This window comes from Ambystoma mexicanum, chromosome 2p (assembly GCF_040938575.1).
Source record: "Ambystoma mexicanum isolate Mex_15411 chromosome 2p, UKY_AmexF1_1, whole genome shotgun sequence".
Taxonomy (NCBI): Eukaryota; Metazoa; Chordata; class Amphibia; order Caudata; family Ambystomatidae; genus Ambystoma; species Ambystoma mexicanum.
Genome location: NC_090923.1, coordinates 1,195,680,782 through 1,195,703,181, shown reverse-complemented (window position 1 = coordinate 1,195,703,181; position 22,400 = coordinate 1,195,680,782). Strand labels below are relative to the sequence as shown.

The window sequence follows — 22,400 nt, the reverse complement described above, 5'->3', positions numbered from 1 at the left end:
GAGACCCATCTTGGACTTACATAAATTCCTTAACTGCAGATTGGTAAATCTACAACATATATATATATATATATATATATATATATATATATATATATATATATATATATATACATATATATACATATATATATTTTTTTTTTTTGTATTAACTTCCCCTTGAGAGGCAGCCCCTAGGGGCCAGAAACAGCCCAACTACCGGCTATACTGGAGCAAATATAGGCAGCAAACCGTGTCAACAAACCCTCTAAACACGAGCAAAAATTCTACCGCCACCTAGCGGTCCGTGCCTAGCACCACACTATCTGCCCTTTCACTGAAAGGCTGCCACCCCTTCAGTCACACGCTTTTACAATAACAGCACGTCCCCTTTAACTGATAAAACCCAGCCCCCTCTGGCAGCAACCTGCTACCGCACAGTAATGCGCACAAAGCAGACTTTCTTACGGTGAAAGCGCTCCTGATGGAACTACCAACACCCTCCAAGCCTGCAGCCAGCCCCCCTCCCTGACACAGGCCAGCACCCACAGAGCCCAACTGAGCCACCAATTGCTCCTCTGACCCTGCAGCAGCGCCGCGCTGGGAATGTCATGGACCTCCGGAGGCAGAACGCTCTGCGTCGCAGCCCGCCCACACAGACATGGCAGCTGACCGAAAAACCCAGATGCAGCTTTCTCCCCCCGGCTATGCAAAATTTTAAATTACTTGAAACAAAATGTTATTCCTAACACTATATCTATCCGCCCGCCGCCAATAACTAGGCCCCAGACCTCACCTCCACTTGCTTACAACCAGTAGGCCCAAGAACGCAGGGAAGGCTCGGGAGCAGGCGACCAGGACAAACGCTTGGCCTAACCGTCGCCTGCTCCCAAACCTTCCCTGCCCCCTTAAATACTCCTGGGGGCACGCTGCGCAGGCCATCTCGTTGGCCTGTATGCAGCACCCAAAATAACCCCAGGGGGAAACGCTTTGTGTTCCCCCCGGTTCCTCCTTTTTCCCAAAACATTTGTGTGCGCGGCGAGGGCTGGAGAGAGCTGTACTTTGCACTTCCGTGCGATGAGAAGATGCCCCTTTAATAGACTTTCTCAAGTAACCTGAGAATCGGGCCGAAATAAGAAAAAGCTAGACGAAACAAGCGACTCATCTGTCCCTCCTCGGGGTGTCCTTGCACTGAGACCATTCACTTTGCTTGTGATTGTCACTAGAAAACAACCCCGCCACGCTGCCCTGTCCTTGCGGGGCGTGTTTCGGTTCAGCCCCATTCGACCGTGCGGATGCCTGCTGACCAGAGATGAGCAAAGCTCCCAGGGTGCCCCTCTGCAGTGGTATCCAAGAGTTGATGACTATGGGGACCTGGCTCAAGAGTAGCTCCGGGCTGACGCCTATACCTCACCATTCCAAGTGAGGTGCCATTTAACATACATACCCTGTACTGGTTTACAATGCACATCATCATTTTTCTTTGATTCCTGACAAATTATGTCTCTGCAGGCTGAAGTGACCCCAATTTGTTTTGGGTCATAAACCTCCTTTTATTTCTCCCTTGTTTACTTGGAATGATTTTCCCCATTAAGTTGAGGGCATGGACTTTCAAATCCATCACCGGGCTAAGAGACTGAAAGGAACTATGGGCGCTGCAGTGCTGGGAAAGGGCTGCTGAAATTAAAGCTGTGATTTAGGTGAAAGGGAGTGGCTGTGGAGTCACTGTTTTCCTCGAGGGAATCTGCATACATGTAGCTCTGCTCCAAGCCCTTTTGCCATTGCTGATTCTGATGAGGAATCAGCAGGCAAGGCTTTGAGCCTTGTGAGAAAGGATTTGCGAATCACAACTGTCTTGTGCAAGGGTTCTCGGAAAGCCTCCACATTCGAAGTGGGTTCCCGCTGTTCACTCACCCTGGAGCTTCTGAAATGCAAACACATTCTGGTGATATCCCACTCCTGGCAACAATAGGCTCTAGTGTACAGGTGCAGCGCCGTGGCACATCCCACTCACTATCTGGGGTGCTTACCTGAAAAAACGTTTGCGCTCCTGTTTCCATCACTCATTATTGAATAAAAACAGAATCGTGATCTCGTATACTACGGTGACGCTAAATCTGTTTGATTCAGACAACCTACGTTGACGTCCATGAAAACAAGTGATCATTATTCATGTGAAAGTTAATTCACTCAATATCCATTCCCCTCCCAAAGACCGACACATCACAGTAACAGCGAGCTCGCTCTAAAATCCTTACCATCCAGTGTATCCCAAAAGTGGAAGCTCTGACCCACCACAGCTACTACTGCTTTCCCTTATTTCTTTAGATATTTTTGTGTTTGTTACCTTTTCACTACAGTCAGTTGTTTCTGCTTTTAAATAGTTCTACACTTTCAAAATACCTTTTTGGGGAAATATATTCAATGTTGTATTCGTCCTTCGAGGGTTGATGTTTGAGGGGGAAGAAATCTGAGCTGTGGATCCTTGGATGTCCTATCCCTTATTGCTCTTTCCCCCTACGTGGCCGCTTGAGTTGGGTCCCACTTTCGTCTTTTCTAAAATCGTCATGTAGTCGCACACTTTTTTCAATGCAGGTGACTATCAAGGGTAAGATTTGTGCTTTGGAGGAGAGTTGGTTCCTAGTCACCTGCATTGAAAAAAGTTCACGACTACATGTACCAGAATCCTTAGAGACTTTAATGAGAATTAACTAGACATACCTGAAAAGGAAAACAGCCTCCCTGATGATTGATAGTCTTCTCCTCCAAACGTTTTCTTGACTCGTAACTGTTGCTTTAGCAGGTAAATCTGACTGGGAACCAGAGTGCGCGCCTCATCTCCATTTTCTACAAGATATGATGCATACATTTCAGGCACCAAATCATGCTATTGAAGTGTAGTTAATAATGTTACTAGAAAATCACAATTGATCAAATGAAAGATTAAACATTAAGCAATTAAGGGAACACAAACTAAACCAAAGATTCTAGCTACCTTTCACCAGACACTGGCATTCAGCGTGGAATGCTTGCACATGTTGCTAGCATGACCTGTGAAGTTGCAAGGGTTGACATTGCTGTCTTGTTTGTGATCAGATTTGCACTCCTCAGAATAGGGGGAATGGTAGAGGTGTGATGTGCAGGTACAGTAATACAGTATTTATAGGTTTGGGTCTATTTGACCTAATCACATTTGATCTAATTTATTTGACCTTTTTTTCAGTCTAAAATGAGGGGGGAGACACCCGCAACCCCACTCCCCCTCAACCTAATCTATACCCTTACCCACCCTCAGATACATATTTATACACTCGAATTTCCCAGAGTCCTTCCCGTTGCTGCTGTTTTTATGTAGTGGGGAATGCGGCCAGACGGGAGATAGGTTATTGAGCAGGATGCCTGCATTGTACGCTAGGAGCTGTCGCCAAGAAAGATTAGTGGAGTGATGTTGCTAATCTGGAAACAGTGCTTTGGCGTTTCCCTCCTCTTTTGTGACTCTGGCCTCCTTTCCTTTCACTAGGCCATGAAGACTTACCAGCAGTACCATGGCGAGAGCCTGTATGCTGAGCACAAGCTGAAGGAGGCTGAGAAGCAGGAGGAGAAGCGCACAGGAAAGCCAGTGGATCACACGATCAGCTTGGAGAACCGTGTCCAGAGGCGGAGCTCCCTGAAGAAGGGCGAGAAGCTCGTGGAGAAGGTAAGTCCACTGTCTCAGCGTTATCAATGGCTTAACATATCGTATAACATTTTGATGTGGCGGGTGCTCTACAGATGACGGGAGCAGTAGCAGGGGGCGGGGCTTTGCTGCCAGCACATTGAGGAATGGGCAATCAGAGGTAATTCTGGAGACAGGGCTGTCTCAAATCCATACGCCAGCATTGCAGGGCGTCCTCTTGCAGCCACTAGATGGTTTCAATGGCAATTGTTTCTCTCAGATGTGACCTGTGTGGCATATTGGCGAAAACCCTTTCCTGTATACTCTTAAGAAAGTGTTCTTAATTTTGTCAGGTTGGAGATTCCACTCTTTCAAAAGTCTCTTGTAAACACGTTTAGACTTCATCTCCCAAAATAAAATGTCTGAATTTTCTTCTGGCTTTATGGGATGGTTTGGTACTGGGACTACACTCCCCACAATTCATTGTCACAAATGTTCTTCTCTCAGACTTTCCTTGACACTTTGGTATGTGCAGCAGAATTCAGTCTCTGAGGTTGCTGTCTGTCTTTTTTACACTCGGATACTTAACAACAATTCCCAAAATGCAGGTATGAGTTCTCCTTTGCTCAGTCTTTATTCGACTCTCAGGTACTCACACTGCTATTTCCAGATTTCTGTGTTTGGACTCTCCTTCTCCTATATGCGGTCTTAGAAGTTTTAGTACTTCGGCGAGATTTCCCAAAAATTGAGTGGGATGGGCCCAGGTGACAAGAACAATGGAATGTAGGCCTCCCCTAGCTCCTCGCCTCACACTCGATGCTTGAAAAGTATTGAAAACACTCCAGAAATGAAAGTGGTGGAGCACAATGCTGTTTCCTGTATAGGGGTTCCAAAGAATCCACATGCGGGGTGCACAAGCACTCCTAGCAGGAGCTGCAACCCTCCCCACTGTGTGGACAAGATGATGGCCGACCGCGTACTCTGCCGGCTCCGCGGCCTGAAGACCTGGAGAAAACGCCTCCACACTCTTTTTTCACCTCCTGCGCCTGGTCCTCGTCGGATCAGTCCCCCGACTCGTCGCCACTGTTGCATGTGACCAGATCGCCCCTCTGGCCCCCGTGAGCCCACCTGTCAGAGCGCTCACACAGACGTGCTCGCAGTCCGGGCTCCACGGTCGGTCTAATGTGGCCGTGGAACATCCCGTATATTACAGGCACACGCTGCAGAGTTACGTCACTCCGCCGTGCGTGTGTGTGCCCTTAAAGGGGCAGTCACCACAGAACACAAAGCATGTTTCTACTTCCACAAGGGCTTTCGTCTAGAAGTTGGCAGTATGGAAGTACTTGGATTTGGGGCAATTGAACTGACCCAGGAGATATGCTACAAAGAGCCTTTGGGGCCTTCCTTGAATTTGGCGTTGTGCCTCCCATAGAAAGTGCGTTTGTGTTGGGTCAATGGCCCCTGCGTGACCGCAGGTTTGTGCCGTGGAGAAAGCGTGCCCCCACCTACTCTATGATGCAGGGCCCAGTGTGATATGGGGAGGATCTTCTTCCATCTACGGCGACCGGAGCTGCGACTTGGATGCCTCCCCACTTCTATCCTGAGGCCCTGCAATGCACACGGTGCATTTTCGGAACTGCAGATAAGCCCCCCTGGGCTTATTGTATCGGCGCATGATGGCACCACAGCATACTTTTAAAGCATTTTGCTAATTTCACTACGTGACTTTGCCATCAGCCACATGTACTTTCTGGGCTAGAATTCGCAGATTGCAGGCATGCTTTGTGTGTTGTTGTGTTTGGCCTCACTGGGTTCTCGAGGCACGGCCATTCCAAGATGGCTTTTTCTTTGTTGGGCACCGGAGTGCCTTCCATCCTGCTGCTGATGGCCTGGGATTGGCCCTGGCCCACTACATCTGGGCCAATGAGGAGGCCGGCAGGCTTGGCCGGCCCACTCCTAAGGCCCTCTCTACCGCTGTCCACCGCGGTACCCCGGATCGCCGGCCCCTCAGTGCGTGAGTGTGTGCCCCCCCTGCCCCTCCGTGAGTGTCTGTGTGCCCCCTACCCCTCCGTGAGTGTCTGTGTGCCCCCTTGACCCTCCGTGAGTGTCTGTGAGCCCCCCTCCCCCTCCGTGAGTGTCTGTGTGCCCCCCTGCCCCTCCGTGAGTGTCTGTGCCCCCCTCCCCCTCCGTGAGTGTCTGTGTGCCCCCCTGCCCCTCCTTGAGTATCTGTGTGCCCCCTCTCCCCCTCCGTGAGTGTCTGTGTGCCCCCTGCCCCTCCGTGAGTGTCTGTGTGCCCCCCCTCCGTGAGTGTCTGTGTGCCCCCCTCCCCCTCCGTGAGTGTCTGTGTGCCCCCTCTTCCTCCGTGAGTGTCTGTGTGCCCCCCTCCCCCTCCGTGAGTGTCTCTGCGACCTCACCCTGCTTGCTCCCCCCCTCTTTTGCTCTGCGTTTCACCCCCTTCCTGCCTCCTTCCCTTCCCCCCTCCTCACTTCCATCCTCTTCCACTACCTTCCTACTCCCCCCTTCTATATTCTCCCTCCTCTCAGATTTCCCCCTCCTAGCACTTACTCCTATCATCTGTTCCGTGACTCTTGATAGCAGCTTGTCTGTCTCCCCTCCTCCCCCCCTTGGTCTCTCCCTCCCCCCTCCCCTGCTTTTCAAATTTGTCACCGACATTTTTGCTCAGTAGCGTGCCTTGTTCTCCTTCCCCCCCTCCGTACCCTTGCCCCCCCTCCCACCCCTCCTCTTGTTACCACCTGCACTGCGTAAATTGTCGTCAGACATAGTAATGTTACTGCTTGCTTTGTTCTCCTTCTTTTCCATTACCTCCTGCCTTACTTGTTCTATGCACTTGCACTATCAGAAATGTCGACAGGCCTATTATGATAGTTATTTTTCACATACTGTATTGTTTCAAGGACTTTTGCTGAATGTAACTGTATTTTCCTATGTCCCCTCCCTCCTTGAAGCGCTTTGAAACACATTGTGTATAGGCGCTATATAAATAAACTATCATATCATATCACCTCCAGCACATGGGCAGGGGCTTATCCCATGAGTAACCCAAGAACCGTTGACCCTCTAACAGAAGGTGACCCAAGAATTGTTATGAGAAGGCCAGAGTTGATAGGTCCCTGGGTCCTTCAACTGTGGCTCAATAGTGTGTGTACAATTTTCCCAGAATTAAGAGGATGGGTAGAGAAGCTGGCACAGAGATCGCAGTGCAGGTGATGCCCAGACCATAGAATAGCTGCTCAGTGAGCCACAGTGACATGCAGAAATCAGCGTGGCGCTTGCTCACCTGCGCATACTGGCAAACCATTCCAAGATGGCAGACTGAGCTTTTAATGCCTCTGCACGCGTAATGCAAGAAACAAGTGAGTACACACTAGCAAGACCTGAAGCAAATAAGCAACGTAGAACCCACCAGGCCCAGCCCAGACCCCATTCACGGGACGCATGCAGACCCTCACCGAGGCCCTCGCTCAGGGAAAGGGAACCGAACCCTGATGCATAGATAACTTACACAGGGAATGCAGTGGTGTGGGCATTTGTAGAAAGAGCAATATTTGCTGTGGTTTGGGAAAGGAGAGGCTTATGGAGCAGAGGAGGCTGGAGCTGGTGTGAGTAGGGTGTGCAGTAAAGGAGCACGTCGCTGGTGATGAAAGGAGCAGAGGAGGAGGTGGAAGTAATATTTGGAGCAGAGGATTAGGAAGAGGAGATGCGGCAGGAGGAGCAAAGAAGGAGGAGGTGCTGTTTATACTGCAGGTGGAAGGAGGAGTAGAGGAGCCGAGGGAAGCCTTGCTGCAAGAGAAGCAGAGGGGCAGGAGGTGGTGGCAGAGTCTAAGCTGGTAAGATGAGGAGCTGACTAACCTGAAGAGACCAGAGTTAGAAAAGCACATCCCAAAGCCAGAGGATGTGGAAGAGGCAGTGGGAGGAATGAGCATGCAGTGGAGGGTGGCTGAAGCCGACGAGGAGCTGGTCACAGTTTACACTTGGACAAAGAAGCTCACGCAGGCCCCTTAGGAAAGTGCTCACGTCAAGGTGGTGATGAGGAAAGTGTGAGTGGGCTGGGATGCGGCACAGAGACCAAGAGCCAGTCTGAAGGAAGCCTGCCTTTCCTCCGGGAGAAGCCGCGGGGTCAGAAGCAGGAGAAAAGAGCTACAACCTCCCTACCGCCGAGCGCCAGAGCCCTGCTTTCAATTGGGAGGAGGAGAATGAGGCTTAAAGACCAAGGACTGTGAGGGACATAGGCTAAACTCTTGGAGAACCTGTTTGAGAGAGATGTCCTTGTGATTAATCCAGAGAGAGACTTTGAAAAGCCATTTCCCTTTTGGTTGAGGGGAGTTTTTTGAGTTCATGAGTTTGCCACTGTGGCACACCCTATGAACTGCACATCTGTGTGCTGAATCCCAATAACAGATGATTTATTCACGCATGTGTGTTTTATGTTAGTTTACCACGACATTTCCCGCTGATGCCGCCTCCTGTGGTGATGGGGGTAACTCAGAAACCCAGTGACTGTCAATCACAGTGAAGGATCAGAGCTAACATCTTAACACTAACCAGCGCAGCAGTGTGATGCCAAATCTCAAATGGTGGTTTCAGACAGAAATGATTGGCACAGATATTGCATAGCCTTTGCCATAAGGATTCACTGGAGACCAGCCACTGGCGTATAAATGCATTCAGCTGCATGACACACAGAAAACAGTATTGCAGCAAATCATGGCCAGGATTCCAGTCAGTGGCTCTGCAGGATGGTTTCTGCCCTTCACTGCAGTTTGACGTTTAGATGAGGATAAGAGCTAACACTCGATAGATGGGTGCAAATGACCGCAGCAGCCTGCCACTGAGGCTGGGCTACCCTACCCCGCGTTTGGCCTTGGCTGCCTTACAAACCTATCTTCCTAAAGCGGCACCCTCCAACTATGTGTAGTGTGCATCTAAGAATAGGCTTGGAGCGACTCCCCCCGCCCCCGCCCCACAGCAAGGTTTCTTTTCCGTCCACGTTTAACCTGGTATTACACATGCAACACATGTGCCTTTTTATGTGTATTTGTGATGCTAGCTGGATGTACTTGCACTATTGTTACGAGAAAGGCTGGACAAAAGTCCTTTAAAAATGCTAAACTTTCTTTCTTTGGATTTGGTAATAATTTTTGAATAGCTCTATGCCCCCATTTGTGGTTGTTTCTGGGTTTTTAAAAAAAAATGCTGGAGGGAAGGAATACATGTGAAGATTGTATCAAAGGTCTCTGTAGTGGGCCTGGCTGGAAATGCCATTGCTACTTTTATGCAGGGTGGATCCAGGCTCTTATCCCAAGGGTAGCACCTAGAAGGCTGCTGTGTGCCTGGGCCACATTAGTCTTTTGGGCGCTTCCCTTCATGCTTGGCCATGGTGTAGTCCATTGTTCCCCATTCTAAACAAATCAACCAACACGTTCCACCCCGGTAGTTGTGCAAAGTATGGATCCATTCCCGATTCACGAATGTAGGCCACTCTGTACCTGGGCCTGTCTTGTGTTCAGGCCCGTTGCTGGGAGGACCTGCTGTACACCTAGAAAGATGCCACAGCACGCGTGCACGTTATATCCGTGTTTTAGTTGAAGTACAGTTGTGCACCATGCGATCTCCTTTACACGTCCACCTGCGGTTTGGGTTGATTACATCGAATCTTTTTGGTCGAATCCGAATTGGTCGAGTTTCATTTTCTCTGTCGAATTGGCTGCAAATGTATGCGTGGGGATATCCCTGCATCCTCCTCCCGACCGCCCCCCCTATATTTATATTAACTACCCCCAACTTGTATTTGCAGCAAGTTTTGCAACGAAAATCTGTGACCAGTTTGGATGCGACCAAATCGGGGCTCAGTAATGGACCAATTCCTTCAGTTTATTGGATACAGAAAGGTGCAGTGTTACTGGTTATTTCCTAGTGTTGGATCTAATCGCTGATTATTGCTTAGCATGAAGGCACACGATGTTTCCTTTGGCTGTTGCTTAATGTGGGGAGTTATTACTTGCCGGGAACCATTTTCTTTTTTAAATAATGCATTTTTCATATGATGGGAAATGAGGGAGGAATTTCTCCATTGGTTATTTCTAACTCTTAGGAGCAACGTTTCCGATTGGCTAGCGTGGAGAGTAGGGATCGGCCTGGCATTGATTAGCACGGGCCTGTCTTGGGTGCAGGTAGTGAAGTGAGAGCTTAAATGAAGAGCCCAAGTGATCTTTCCAATCTCGCTTGGTATTGGCTTCACGTGCATATAGTGCTTTTATCCTTTCAGCTTTTTCCATACGTTTCAAGTTATTAAGTCATTTTGTTGTCCTTGTGCTACTAAACTGAGTAAAATGTTCCCTCTCCTGCCTCCATTTCCCCTTTGCTCCTTATGCTTATTATTCTTCTACTCCTCCACATCAGATTGCTCTTCTTCCCCTCATGTACTTGTGCATGTTCCCTTGTCTCACTCGTGACTTCATTTCCTGCTAGGGGTCTGCTCCAAACACTATCGGCTCCTAATGTATACCACTGCCTTTCCTTTCAAGTCGCCCACTTGGTTTTGTTTTCCTTATGCACCTTTAGTTTGACCCCCCCCCCCCTTTCCTGTGGTCTCCACATATTCTCCCCTGTTCCTACTGGCCTCCCACTTCTTTGCACCAGTGCCTCCACGGGCGTCTGTCTGTTTTGATTTTCATTGTATCCCTAGTCTTCCATATGCTTTTGCGATGCTTAAATGTTTGGCTTTAACACATGTACCTGCTGTTTAACAAAAGCTATTGTTGTTTATCTTCTTGCCCGGAGCCTCTACTGCCCTAGAAGACATTTCAAGGAAGGTTATGTCACTAATTGGTCTATATGTGCTATTCATCTTATACGTGCTGCTAGAAGATCCTAGCCAAAAGCTGGAAGCGGATCAGTATTATATGGCTCTGTCGGGATAGAATCCCAGACCTGGACCAGCTCAGTGGAGAAACCTCCCCCTGTTGATTTTATAGAAAGGGATTGTCCATAAATGTGAATTGGCACTCTAGTAAGCCTAACTGCAGAATAGTGGGTATACAGCAGGCAGGTATCTGTAGCATATGTATGGAGTATGTGACGTTCACACTTAAATATCAAGCTTTTCAATTTAGACTGTATTGTGTCCTTTGCTGGTGACCTGTAAGGGGCACCAATGGTCTGTGACACATTCACATTTACTTAATCTACAGGATGGATAGCTCTCTACACTCTGTCAAGTGTCCGGATCTTGCTGTACCATTGCCCTAACCTGTGGCCATCTACATAGTCCCACCACCAGAGGGTTATCCTGGCTCTCCTTTTTGGCTCCCCATCAACGCTAGATCCAGATAGTCTCCCTGCTCCTGCTTTCCCAACGCTAGCTTGATTTTGCTGTTCTTCTTTCGTGTGCCTCTCCCTCACGTGCCTTGTCTGTTTTGTTACTCTGCATGCCATGAGATGCATCCAACGCGCCTAAAAAAAAAAATGTTCATACCTCCCCGCAGAGGCAGACCAAGTACCTGGAGAACAAGATGAAGTGCACAAAGGCACGCAACGACTACCTCCTGAACCTGAATGCTGTCAATGCCACCATGAACAATTACTACATCCACGACGTGGCTGACCTCATCGACGTGAGTAACGGAGGTACAGGAGACCAAGGGAGGGAGGGGGTGGAGAGATATGATGACGACCTTCTGCATTACCACTACCAATGACTTCCTCTTGTGGGGGGGCTTGAACCTGCCAATAAGGCATGGTGGTGGGAATAAATATGTTGATGACTGGTATTTATCCTGGAGGGAGTGGGCTGGAAAGAAAGAATTTGTGTACACTTAGCAAACTGGAGCGGGCCTTTTAGGTACATTTCTGGAAGTGTTTCCACATTCTCCTGTAGTGTATCTTCTCTCTCTCTCTCGCTCTCTATCTCTCTCTCTCTCTCTCTCTCTCTCTCTCTCTCTCTCTCACACACACTTTCTCACTCTTTCTCTCTCTCTCACACACACACACACTTTCTCTCTCTGTCTCTTTCTACCACACTTGTGATTTTAAGAGTGAAGTCAATCCTGACGCCCATTAAAATTTGAGATTTGTCAATTTTACACCACTTCAGGACATTATATACTGTGCCTTTTGTGCAGGTCAACAGATACTTTTGAGGCCTGAAGTTTATGAGTTTTTTAATGTCTTTTTACCTCTTTAACTAGGAATTGGTTTGTTTCAGCACTAAAGTTGGCGTTCCTTGAACATGTGTCGCTCAACAATTGTTTGACCATTTTCTGTGATTCTTTTTCCTTTTGCTATTCTTTTCTCTTGGTAAACCGTATTTTTTACTGTCACGCTTGTGACAGAATTTACATATTTAATATTGGTTACAAATTGCCAGCATTGCCAGGATCTCGTTTTTTTCTCATATTAATGGTCACACACACTCTCTCTCTCTCTCTCTCTCTCTCTCTCTCCGTATGCGTATCCCTGGCCCCGCCCCAATCCCCAAACTCTGCCTTCAGCTCTGCCCTTCTGTCCTTTTCTACGCATGGTTGGGCGTGGGTGCCCCCCCCCAGATATTAAGGAGCCTTTTGCCGATTCGGTGTTGGGCTCACACCTATGGCTATGCCGTGGTGAAAGCGTTTTCTCTATGTTCCTATTGTGACTACCATTTTGCAGTCCCAAACCAGCACGTGCTCTGGAGTGTTTTGCTCTGGTGCATCGGTGGGATTCTTGTTTGTACTGTGACACACTTTCGTGAGTATTATCTGCAAAAGACTCCAGGGCTCACAAGAGGTGTTTCGGTCAGTGGTGCCTTTGCACTTCGAGGAGAAGTGAGCGATTTTGTTCTTGGGGCACCCTGGGCCGGTGACCTCTTTCCAGGAAGTGGACAGTACTGGGAGGGACGTTTGTGGTCCTAACATTACCGAAGGAAGACCTGAGGGGGCCCCCTTAAAGGGTTAAATCCACTACGAGGGTCAATCCCAGGGTTGCCCAATTGGGGCCGTAACTCATCTGGAACCGGGGTCAACTAAGAGGATCCCTGGCAAGGAGCTAAAACTTACATCAGCACTGCCGAGGGTCCCCATTCGCAGGCTAAATCATCCCCGAGTCTCCCTCAAAAAATATGGTTTAAATCAGGCCATTCATCCAATCAGGTTCCAATGGTGAGGGCTAACACGGAGTGCTGTCGTGAGTCACAGTGGCGTCTCCGGGAATTGATTTTAGGGGGGAAGAGAAGGGGCCAAAGGCAAACGCAGGGGGCTGCCTATAAAAGAGCTATTAGTATATATTTCCCCCAATTGATACAGGCCACATACCTGGCATCCTGCCTCCCCTCCACCAGAGGCCACGCCCCATACCTTGAATGCTGCCTCCCTTCTGCCAGAGCCCAGGCTCCATACCTGGCATCCTTCTACCCCCACCACCCAGAGCCCAGGCCGCATTCCTGACATCCTACCTCCTCAACAGCCTGAGGCCAGAAGGAAAGCCCACCCCTGTCATCGTGCCTCCCTCCACTATAGTCCAGGCCCCATACCTGGCATCTTTCCCCCCAAACACACAGAACTAAGCCCCATACCTGGCATCCTACCTCCCCGTCACAGTGCCCAAGCCCCATACCTGGCATCCTGCCCCCCAACACACAGAGCCAAGCCCCATACCTAGCACCTATCTCCAAGCCACCAGAACGCAAGCCCCATACCTGGCATCCTGCCTCCCCAGTAGCCGGGGCGAAGATCACAAGCCCCATACCTGGCATCCTGCCTCCTCAGTAGCCGGGGCGAAGATCACAAGCCCCATACCTGGCATCCTGCCTCCCCAGTAGCCTGGGCGAAGATCACAAGCCCCATACCTGCCATCTTGTTTCCTCAACAGCCAGAGGCCAGACCTTAGGCCCCATACCAGGCATCCTACATCCCCACCCGAGAGCCCAAGCCCTATAATAAGGTTTCCATTATTCCATTAAGCAAATAAATATGACCAACTGTAATGTTTCCAAAGTGAAAAAGGTTGTTTCGAATTTTTATCAGGTGGTAAGTTGAGCAATGAATAGTAACAGTAACTACCTTAACATATTTCTACACCCCCCCCTAAAAAGCAACAGATCTTCACATGTAACTCCTCACTGAATCAATACGACTTACACACTAGAACGCATACCACCCAAAGAAGTTCCCTAAATAGCACACTAACCTACCACAGATACACCAATACAGCTCCCTATACTCCGTAAACACCACAACGACAAACACCACAATGAAAGACACCATAATCACGTAAACCATTTGTTACCAACCTGGAGCGCACATTAACCACTGCCCCGGCCAACTCCTAAAATATATCAAATTTGCACACCACAGATAACCCTGCCTTTTCAGAACATGCACACATTGCAAAAAAGCAACCATGCCCTGCCTATGCATTAGTCTCCTACCCCACCTCTTGAAGATCCTGAAAACCCAACAAACCGTAAAAATGGTAGACTGTGTGCTATAAAAAGACTCAATAACATCGCGTAACAGGACATAGAAAAACATTTCACTCGTTCACCTCTGGGGCCACACTATGGGCAGCCCATGCCATTTTGTTGACTGGCAGCAATAGAGGTGGAAATTATTGTTGGCTCTGCTGAGGTCAGTCCTCCATACGTTTAGAGATGACATTATTGGCCCAGGATCACACACTTTGGTTAAACGGTGAAACTGGGATTTTAACCCAATCTACAGTTTAGGCATTTGAACACATAACTTTCAAGCTCAACTTGGTACAAATATGTACATTTTGGAGGGCTCACGTTTCCCATGGCCATGCGTAACAAAGCCAGTCCACTTTATACTTGTAATTCTGAGATGTGTAGTTTTCCTAAATTTCGAATGGGAAGGAAAAAGATACAAGTCCCAAAATCCAAAGGGATGGGGAATGGGGTAGGACTGGATGGCCTTCTCACGCCTGGCCACTGAAAGCTTGAGAGTTCTGATAGTGAAACATGTTAAGACGAAAGAATATTGTTTTAGTTTTGTGTTCCACATCATGAAAGGAAAAATAGAAGTCGCAGAATGCAAAATAATGCAAGCCTGAAAAATGCCTTCCTTTTATACCACTGTACTTTTCTCACCTTAACAAGTACTAAAAAAGCTTTGTAGTAAAGTCACTAGGATAAAGATTAGCTTTTGTCACAAACTTCCACCTTGATATTGTGCAACTTATTAAGAACATTTGACTATCCCTATAAAGCAATCTGATTTTTCCATGTTAAAGTAGTAGACTTAATTACTAACTTTGAAAAAGGAAGCTTTCTTGTGTAACTTTAAATATCTTGTAAGTGAACACCCATGTACTAGGTTAGCCAGCTTTGAGGAGAATTTTGGATGGAATACAGAACCCATCAGCTAAAAAGGCTTAAATATATGCAAGAAGGGCACGCTGATAAGACGAAGGAGTAATTGCAGGTCATTAAGGCCACGATTCTAGGTCGTTAAAGGTCTGTCGGCAAGCCAGTCAAGGAACTCTGCAGCAAAGCCCAAGACACCTTGATGCTGAACAAAGTCAATAAGACCACTTTAAGCAGACGTGGTAACACTCCCAGGGCAGCTCTTCACCTGCTGCCCATGGGGGGGTTGGGGAAGGGCTGGCACAAAGGGGGGCACAACATTTTGAAGGGAAGGCCGGTGCCCTCCTTGGCCCTAATCTAGCGACGACACTGCTGAGGGTCATAGGGTTTCGGACATGCTCCCATCTTGCTCCAGCAGGTGTGATGCTGGTGAAATTGGCCCACAATAAAATGGCAGACAACCCAGGTGTCATGGAGGTGGTCATTTTCATCTGTCATTGGGACTGCGGAACCCCGCTTGAAGAGGCAAAGGCCTTCTATACTCAGCTGTTCATTGGGAAGGGGCCCCTTTTCCCCTTCAGTAAAGAAGTCAGCACTGACTCAGCTGTTGCTCCTTCCACTGCTATGTCTTCAGCTTTGCAGTATGTGGATCCTTGGCTAGGGTATCCATCTTGGCAGCCTGTCTTTGCAGTAACTTGGAATAGGCCTGCTCCTCCGCCTCACCAACAATCAGCAGCCGAAGAGAGATTCTTTTTCAAGTTTTCAGAATTTGATGCACTCTGAACCTTTGAATGCATACCTTGAGGATGTGAGTAGGCTGGTGATGGTAATGACTGCTCCTCCATTGCCTCTAATAATGCCTGTGTATCAGCCTAGTTTATACACTAGGCCGTTGCTCATCCATCATCTCCCCCCAACCCCCATGCCACTTCGGACAGAGTTGGATGCTCCATGGCAATCCAGATGAGAGAAAACCTATCAGTTGGGGAGACTGAGATGATCCTAGAGGCAATGTGGATGAAGATGTGGAATCATCACAGAAGACTTTTCATGTTAAAGTGCTGGGACTGATGGAGATTCTGGACATACCCCTGTCTGATTCCCCTCTGTCACATACAGGGGTCCTTGCAGAGGTCTTGCATATCAACCCCCTAAGAGAGGTCTGGTATCCTGCTTGAGAGAGAGAGATATTCTTGCAGATGCTCGGAAGACCTAGGCCAAGCATCATGCAGCACAGGTAGTTAATAAAGGAATAGATTTGTGATGTGGCCTCTTACTTCAGATTAGGTATGCCTCGCCTCTGGACCCCAACCATCGCTTTCTGTTGTGATGACTCCCACCTTTATACTAGTCTAAGCCCTTTTCTTTCTCTTTCTTTGGCCGTCCTCCGCTGAAAGAATAAGGTTCTTGAGTGAATTCAACTCTCTGCGTCAAGCAAAACTGACCCTCTATTCGCAGCAGCTAACCAGAAACAATGGTGTGATCTGGAAAATGTTGGCAAGTTTCTTCCCGGTGAGAATCTTAACCTATTCAGGACAGGGCTTAATGCACATGGGTGTTTGCTCAGGATACACTTGAATGAGCAGTTCATCATGTTGATCGCATGGCCCTTAGAGTGAACGTCTTCAATTCACCAAGGAGATGCAGGTGAAAAGTGTTGGATCTTCTATTTGATGGTAGTGTACTATTTCATAAATCCACTGACAAGGATCTGAATAAAAGAATACAACCACATTGAAAATCTGCGTACGCTTTGATGAACGCCATATCTAGGGCCTCTTCTGGTGCTCCATGCCAGGAGGTTGTATATCGCTGCTTTTTGGGGTCTCTGGCCTATTAGAACTGCAAGTCAAGACAACTGGATAGCTTGTTTAGTTTTCAGGGGAAAGGTTTCGTCTCCCAGCTCTCCTTCGTCCAGCTCCTCCTCCACCTCCGCTTAAAAACACAGAGTCACTTTTGAGTCCATCAAATCTCTCCAAGGTGGGAAGAAAAGGGGGTTGACTCCAGATACCAATACCATTTAATGATGATGATGTGTTATTTATATAGCGCCTTTATCCAAAGCGCTCTACAGGGCACATATTTACATACAATACCCAACCGGAATTGGTACTCATCGACCTCGGAAGGATGAAAGGCTGAGTTGGCCTTGCCGGGATTCGAACCTGCGACCTGCAGATCACGCTCAGATCGCAGCAGCGAGCGCTCAACCCGCTGAGCTATCTTACCGGGACATGGAGGGCCATAACCTCTAACCTTTCGGTCTCGTCAGTAGTGCGTCAGGGGTTTCAGCTTCCCCTTCCAGCTACCTTCTCTTCCCTCCCTCCCTCACTTGTTGCAGATTAGGTCCTCTTTTCGATTTGGGTTGTTTGTCCGAGGGAAAACGATTAGAGGCAGAATTGACTGTAGTCATCTTTGCCGCAAATACATTTTTACCAAGGTAAAAAAAAAATACATGTACACCCACAACCCCCCCTACTTACCTCTTCTCCATCCACTGCCTCGCCTCTCCTGTGCCCTGCGGCATCAGTTTCGTCCCTCTAACGCAAGTCGGATCTGACAGCGCAGGGTCCCCTTTTTTTTTTTTTGGTCAATTTTGAGGAAGCGGGGGACACCCCTGGAACCCCTGGAGCTGAAAATACCGAACATGAGGAGCGGGGAACACCCCCACAAACCCTGTTCTTCATGTTCGGTATTTTCGGCAGCGATTGAATGGTACTGTCCGAAATCGGTCAAATGTACCATTTGATCGATTTTTTTTCTCTATCAATTTGGGTATTTCGCCTATTTTCTCTCAGAAATTATAGAGATGCTTGTTCAGATAAGGGCCATAGAGCCAGTTCCTCTCTAGGAGAGGGGCTCAGGACATTACTCTCATCTGTTCACAGTGCTAAAACCCAACAGGATGGCATGCACAACATACTTGATCTTTCGAGATTGAATCTACACTTTCCTGAATAGTAGTTCAAGATGATCACTCCAGCCCAAATTCATTCTGCTATTCAAGAAGGGGATTGCAATCGTATGGTGGCTCTGAAGAAAGCTTACCTCTGTGTCTTCATTTGGGTCAAACACCAGTGTATCATTTGCTGCACAGTGGGAAACTGCCATTTCCAACACAGGGTCTCTCTCTCTCTTTGGTCTCCTTTCTACCCCACCTTTCTTCACCAAAATGCTGAGGGCAAAAGTAGCACATCTCCACCTTTAAGGCGACCCTGTAGATCTCTACCTGGACGACTAGCTGGTCAGCGCTCCATCTCCTCATGCAGCAACGGAATCGTTGCAACTTCTTTTAGACCATCATTCTGACATGGGGTCTCTCAGTGGACCTCAGGAAGCCATACTTAATGGTCTCCTAGGACACAACCTTTTATAGGCTTTCACTGGAACCTGTTTCTGTCGTATCTATGTGATTACTGTGACCCCCAGAAGTCTGATGGCTGAAAATGCAGACTTGATTTTTTTTCATTCAACCCCCATTACACCACATGCATATGCGGGGGAGACCCCCCACCCCCTACTTGTATTATATCCCAGAACCCCCACACATATATATGTGGTGTAAGAGGGGTGGGGGGAAAAAAAGTCAAAGTTTTCGGCAGTCTAAATTCTGGAGGCGACATGTTGGTATAATTACTTTGTCTGAGTCTTCCTTACAGGGAACATTGTGGATTCAATGAGCACCTGCACACTTGTCCTAAGTCATGCTTCAATGTCATCATGGTGATTCTAGAGAGTCCTTGCTCTGATGGCTTCCTGTCTTTTGGTGGTCCTTTTCGATTGCTTACAGATGCAGAGGTCCCAGCTCTTTCTCTGAGCTTTTTGATCACAGGCCTCAGATCCTCAATCCTTTACATTACCCCATATATCCATCCAGATCTTTTGTGGTGGAGACATGAACAATTTGAAAGTGGCGGCTCACCTTCCCATGGCCCTCCCGATGGCAACTATCACAACAGACTCCTCCCTTCTTGGATGGGGTCTACTATGGGAGGTTCATGACCTTTGGTTGCCAGGTTTACATCAATATCTTGGAATTACATGGAATCTTCTTGCCACTCTGGGCCTTTTTTCCAAGATCATAAACTCAGTGTTATGGATCTTTACAGACAACCCCACTTCCATATTTTATCTGAACAATCAGAGCGAAAAAGCTGATCACCCCTCCTGCTTTCTTGGCATTAGGAATGTGGAAGTGGGCCATGGATCAGCGCATTACTCTGCAGGCTATTGACCTCCCAGGAGTATAGACTGATGAAGCAGACCCTGACCCGTCTGTTATCATTAAACCACGAGTTGATATCGGAATCATTTCACTGGTGGTGCCACCCTTAAGTAGATCTCTTTGTGACCCACCTCAACAGTCAATGCACACTGATCATTTCATGCCAGTTCAAGAGTCTGGTTATCTCTGTGGGAAGCCCTGAAAATGTCATTGGAGGCATATGCCTTTTTCCACTCTCCCACATATCTTCGAGTTTGGATGTTTCAGGAAACTGTCTTGCTCCCTTATCCTGGTAGACCGTTGGGCGCCAGCCAGGTTCAGAAAGTTCGGATCTAATGCTCTTATAAAGGACCTCATTATTATTTTTATTATTATTATTGTATTTATTGAGCACAGACCTAGCTTCAAGAAGAAATTTCACCCTTCAGTAAATCTACCTTTCTAGAAGGGATCTCCTTCCAGATGGGGAGGCACATTTCACCTCCCCCAGGAGTCCATGCTCTTACCTGCCCATTTACTGAACAGCTAACCTTGGGTCATCTGCGGTTGTTGAGAACATCATGAGTTATACTGGCTCTACTTGTTTTCAATAACAAGAGAAATGGACTAGGTTCTCTACTGGTCCCTTGCCACGAAAAGGAACACACCCTCTTATGTTTTCTAGATGGCGTGCTGTCTTACATTTCTGAGCTGGCTTCATCAGACCTCCAAACACTTGAATCTTGCCAGACTTCTCTGGTGGCCAAAGGAACTTGTTGGAATGTAGAGGTTTCCTCCTTTCACTCTCAAATTTGGTAGTGATTCCTGATTTGGATGGTTTGTCACCACTTTCCTTCTAGAAAGCTTCAGTATCCACAATGGTATCTCTGTGGTCCCCACAGTTATTATCCATACACCCTCTGACCCCATTGCTATGGTGGGTATTAAATGAGTTTCTTATTAAACTACATTATTGGTAGTAATCACTTCTGCTTGGCGGTTCGAGCGAGCTGCCGACTCTTTCTGCACAGGAACAATTTGCGGTCTTTCATAAGGATAAGGTAATGCTTCCACCTCATCCCTCTTTTATCCACAAAGTGGTGTCAGAATTCCATTTAAACTAAGAAATGTTCTTGCCTACCTGCTTCCCTCACCCCTCGTCTTTCATTGTTTGGAAATATAGAGCACCCAAGTTCTACTTTGACAGAACCCAAGACTTTTAGGCCTCAGACAGACTCTCCGCTTTGCAGGTGCAGCCAAGGGTATATCAGTATTGTAGTTCTCCCCTTTTTGTTTCATTCAGTGCCTGGGAATCTCCCATAAGTATTGAGAAAAGGGGTCAGGAAGTTGGAGCAAGAAGGTTGCTCACTGTAGGGACTGCTGTACTCATCCATAGTCCCAATCCCTCTGTCCACCCACCATCCCCTCTAAAATGTACCCACAAGTCAGGTACAGACTAAGCAAATGGAAAAGGATTGAAGGTAATTGTTTGGGAGTCGAAGGATGCTCCGGCCTCATCACTGTAGGATGAAATGCCCAATAAGTTTGGAGGAAAAGGGATTATGGACTTATGGACCTGAGTACAGCAGTCACTACAGTGAGTAGCTTTTCATTCTTCTGCATTGATGTAGCTAATGCATGAAGGCTACATTCCATTAGTTCGGTTGAACATAGGTCATGGTGTGACTAGAAGCCCAACGTAGTGATTACAGATTTTCTAAATAAGAAAACCATGGCTTTTAGTGTACACGTTCTGCATTAAGGTCTATTTGGGCCTAACTGGGAGGTAGCAATCACCATGGCCTATTTTGCTGCTTGCAACTGCTTCATGTGTATTCTTTCACTACTGATCAATTAAAAGCAAGCTTGACTCAAGCGTTTGACAGCTTTAGTAGCAAGGTGTTTCTTCTTGTTCTTAATCAGTGTTTTTTTTTACTTGGTGCAACCCCAGGTTTTCTATTGAGATTGATTAAATTTGCCCTATTAATACCTGTGATCTGGACCCAAAATCATGTGTTGCCATTTGATCTGATGTCAGTGAGGATTAAAGCTCAAGCAATACAATTCCCACTCCCCCGATAATTTTCATAGATGAATGCTGCTGAAGTCCTGGGATCATATGGAGGCACTCTGTGTTCCTTCTCATTTCAGTAATCCTTTAACAGGTACACATAATTTGGTTGTGTTGTCATCTGTAGTTTTGATTTGTGAGCAGGAATGCGATCTATTAGTCTTCTGGATTGCTTTTTCTAACCTGTGACAGACGTTACAAGGTAGGAGTTCCGCTTGCCAGATATGTTTGAGCATCCCATGTGTGGCTGGCCAGTCCTGTTGAGAAACATGTGGGCTGCCCTGAGTTTTGTTTATTTGAGAAGAGACAACTGTCTATGGTGTCGGTGATTGCTACAGGGGGTGGAATAAGAGATTATAGGAAGGTCAGTGGGATAGAAAGCCACTGCGAGGTACATATAGGAGAGTTTAGTGTGAGGTGTACTGTAAGGCGATTGATAACAAGATACAAAGCATCTATTGAACAGTCTAGACTAATGTCTGACTGGACAATAGAGTGGAGGTCTGCAGGATAAAGAAGCATTGATAGATGAAGTTGAGCAACATATTTCTGGCAAAAGGGAGTCATTTGTAATGGAGGTGTAAAGAAATAAGAATGTGGACCACTGAACATCATCAAAGGTAGGGATAATGATCGTTCTAAGTCGAGACCCTTTTATAAAAAACGATTAAATAAACTATTTAGAAAGACCACTCTTTGACCGCACAGAGCGGTCTTTCTAAATCGAGCTGTCCGTCCCGGGACGCACACAAGTGCGCACAGGGGCTGACAGGCACACCAGGACCCGGAGGAGCCATCGGGGGGAGAACGGGTACTTGGTTTTGTATTGCATGTTCACGTTTGTATGTGTGTTGCGTGATCGTGTTTGTGTTGCATGCTTGTGTGCATTTTGGTGCGGGGGGAGTCTTGGTTGGGGAGGGAGGTGGCGGGGGCTGAAGGAGGGAGTTTTCAGCCAAAGAAAAATAGGTCATTTTGTTAGGCGACCTACACACATCTGAAAAATTACATAGAACCCCAATGACAGATGCGAGAACAAGCTTAATAGGGAGAAACAAGTCTACAAAAGGGTCTGAATGAAGCAGAGAATTGAATGGCGTTGGCTCTAGGAGCCGTATAGATCGCATCAAAGCTACCACTTGAGGAAATATCTACAAAGGAGGAAGTAACAGTG

The 22,400-nt window shown here is 47.4% G+C and overlaps 1 protein-coding gene across 5 annotated transcripts in view; it reads left to right on the top strand.

Moving 5' to 3' along the window:
• ARHGAP4 (Rho GTPase activating protein 4) overlaps nucleotides 1-22,400 on the top strand; it is a 593,975-nt gene that overhangs the window by 352,773 nt on the left and 218,802 nt on the right. For all 5 annotated transcript variants that reach the window (XM_069645408.1, XM_069645407.1, XM_069645411.1 and 2 more), the window contains exons 5-6: nucleotides 3,500-3,676; nucleotides 11,140-11,268. In XM_069645408.1, the coding sequence (XP_069501509.1) occupies nucleotides 3,500-3,676; nucleotides 11,140-11,268 (306 nt within the window). The remainder of the gene's footprint in view (nucleotides 1-3,499; nucleotides 3,677-11,139; nucleotides 11,269-22,400) is intronic.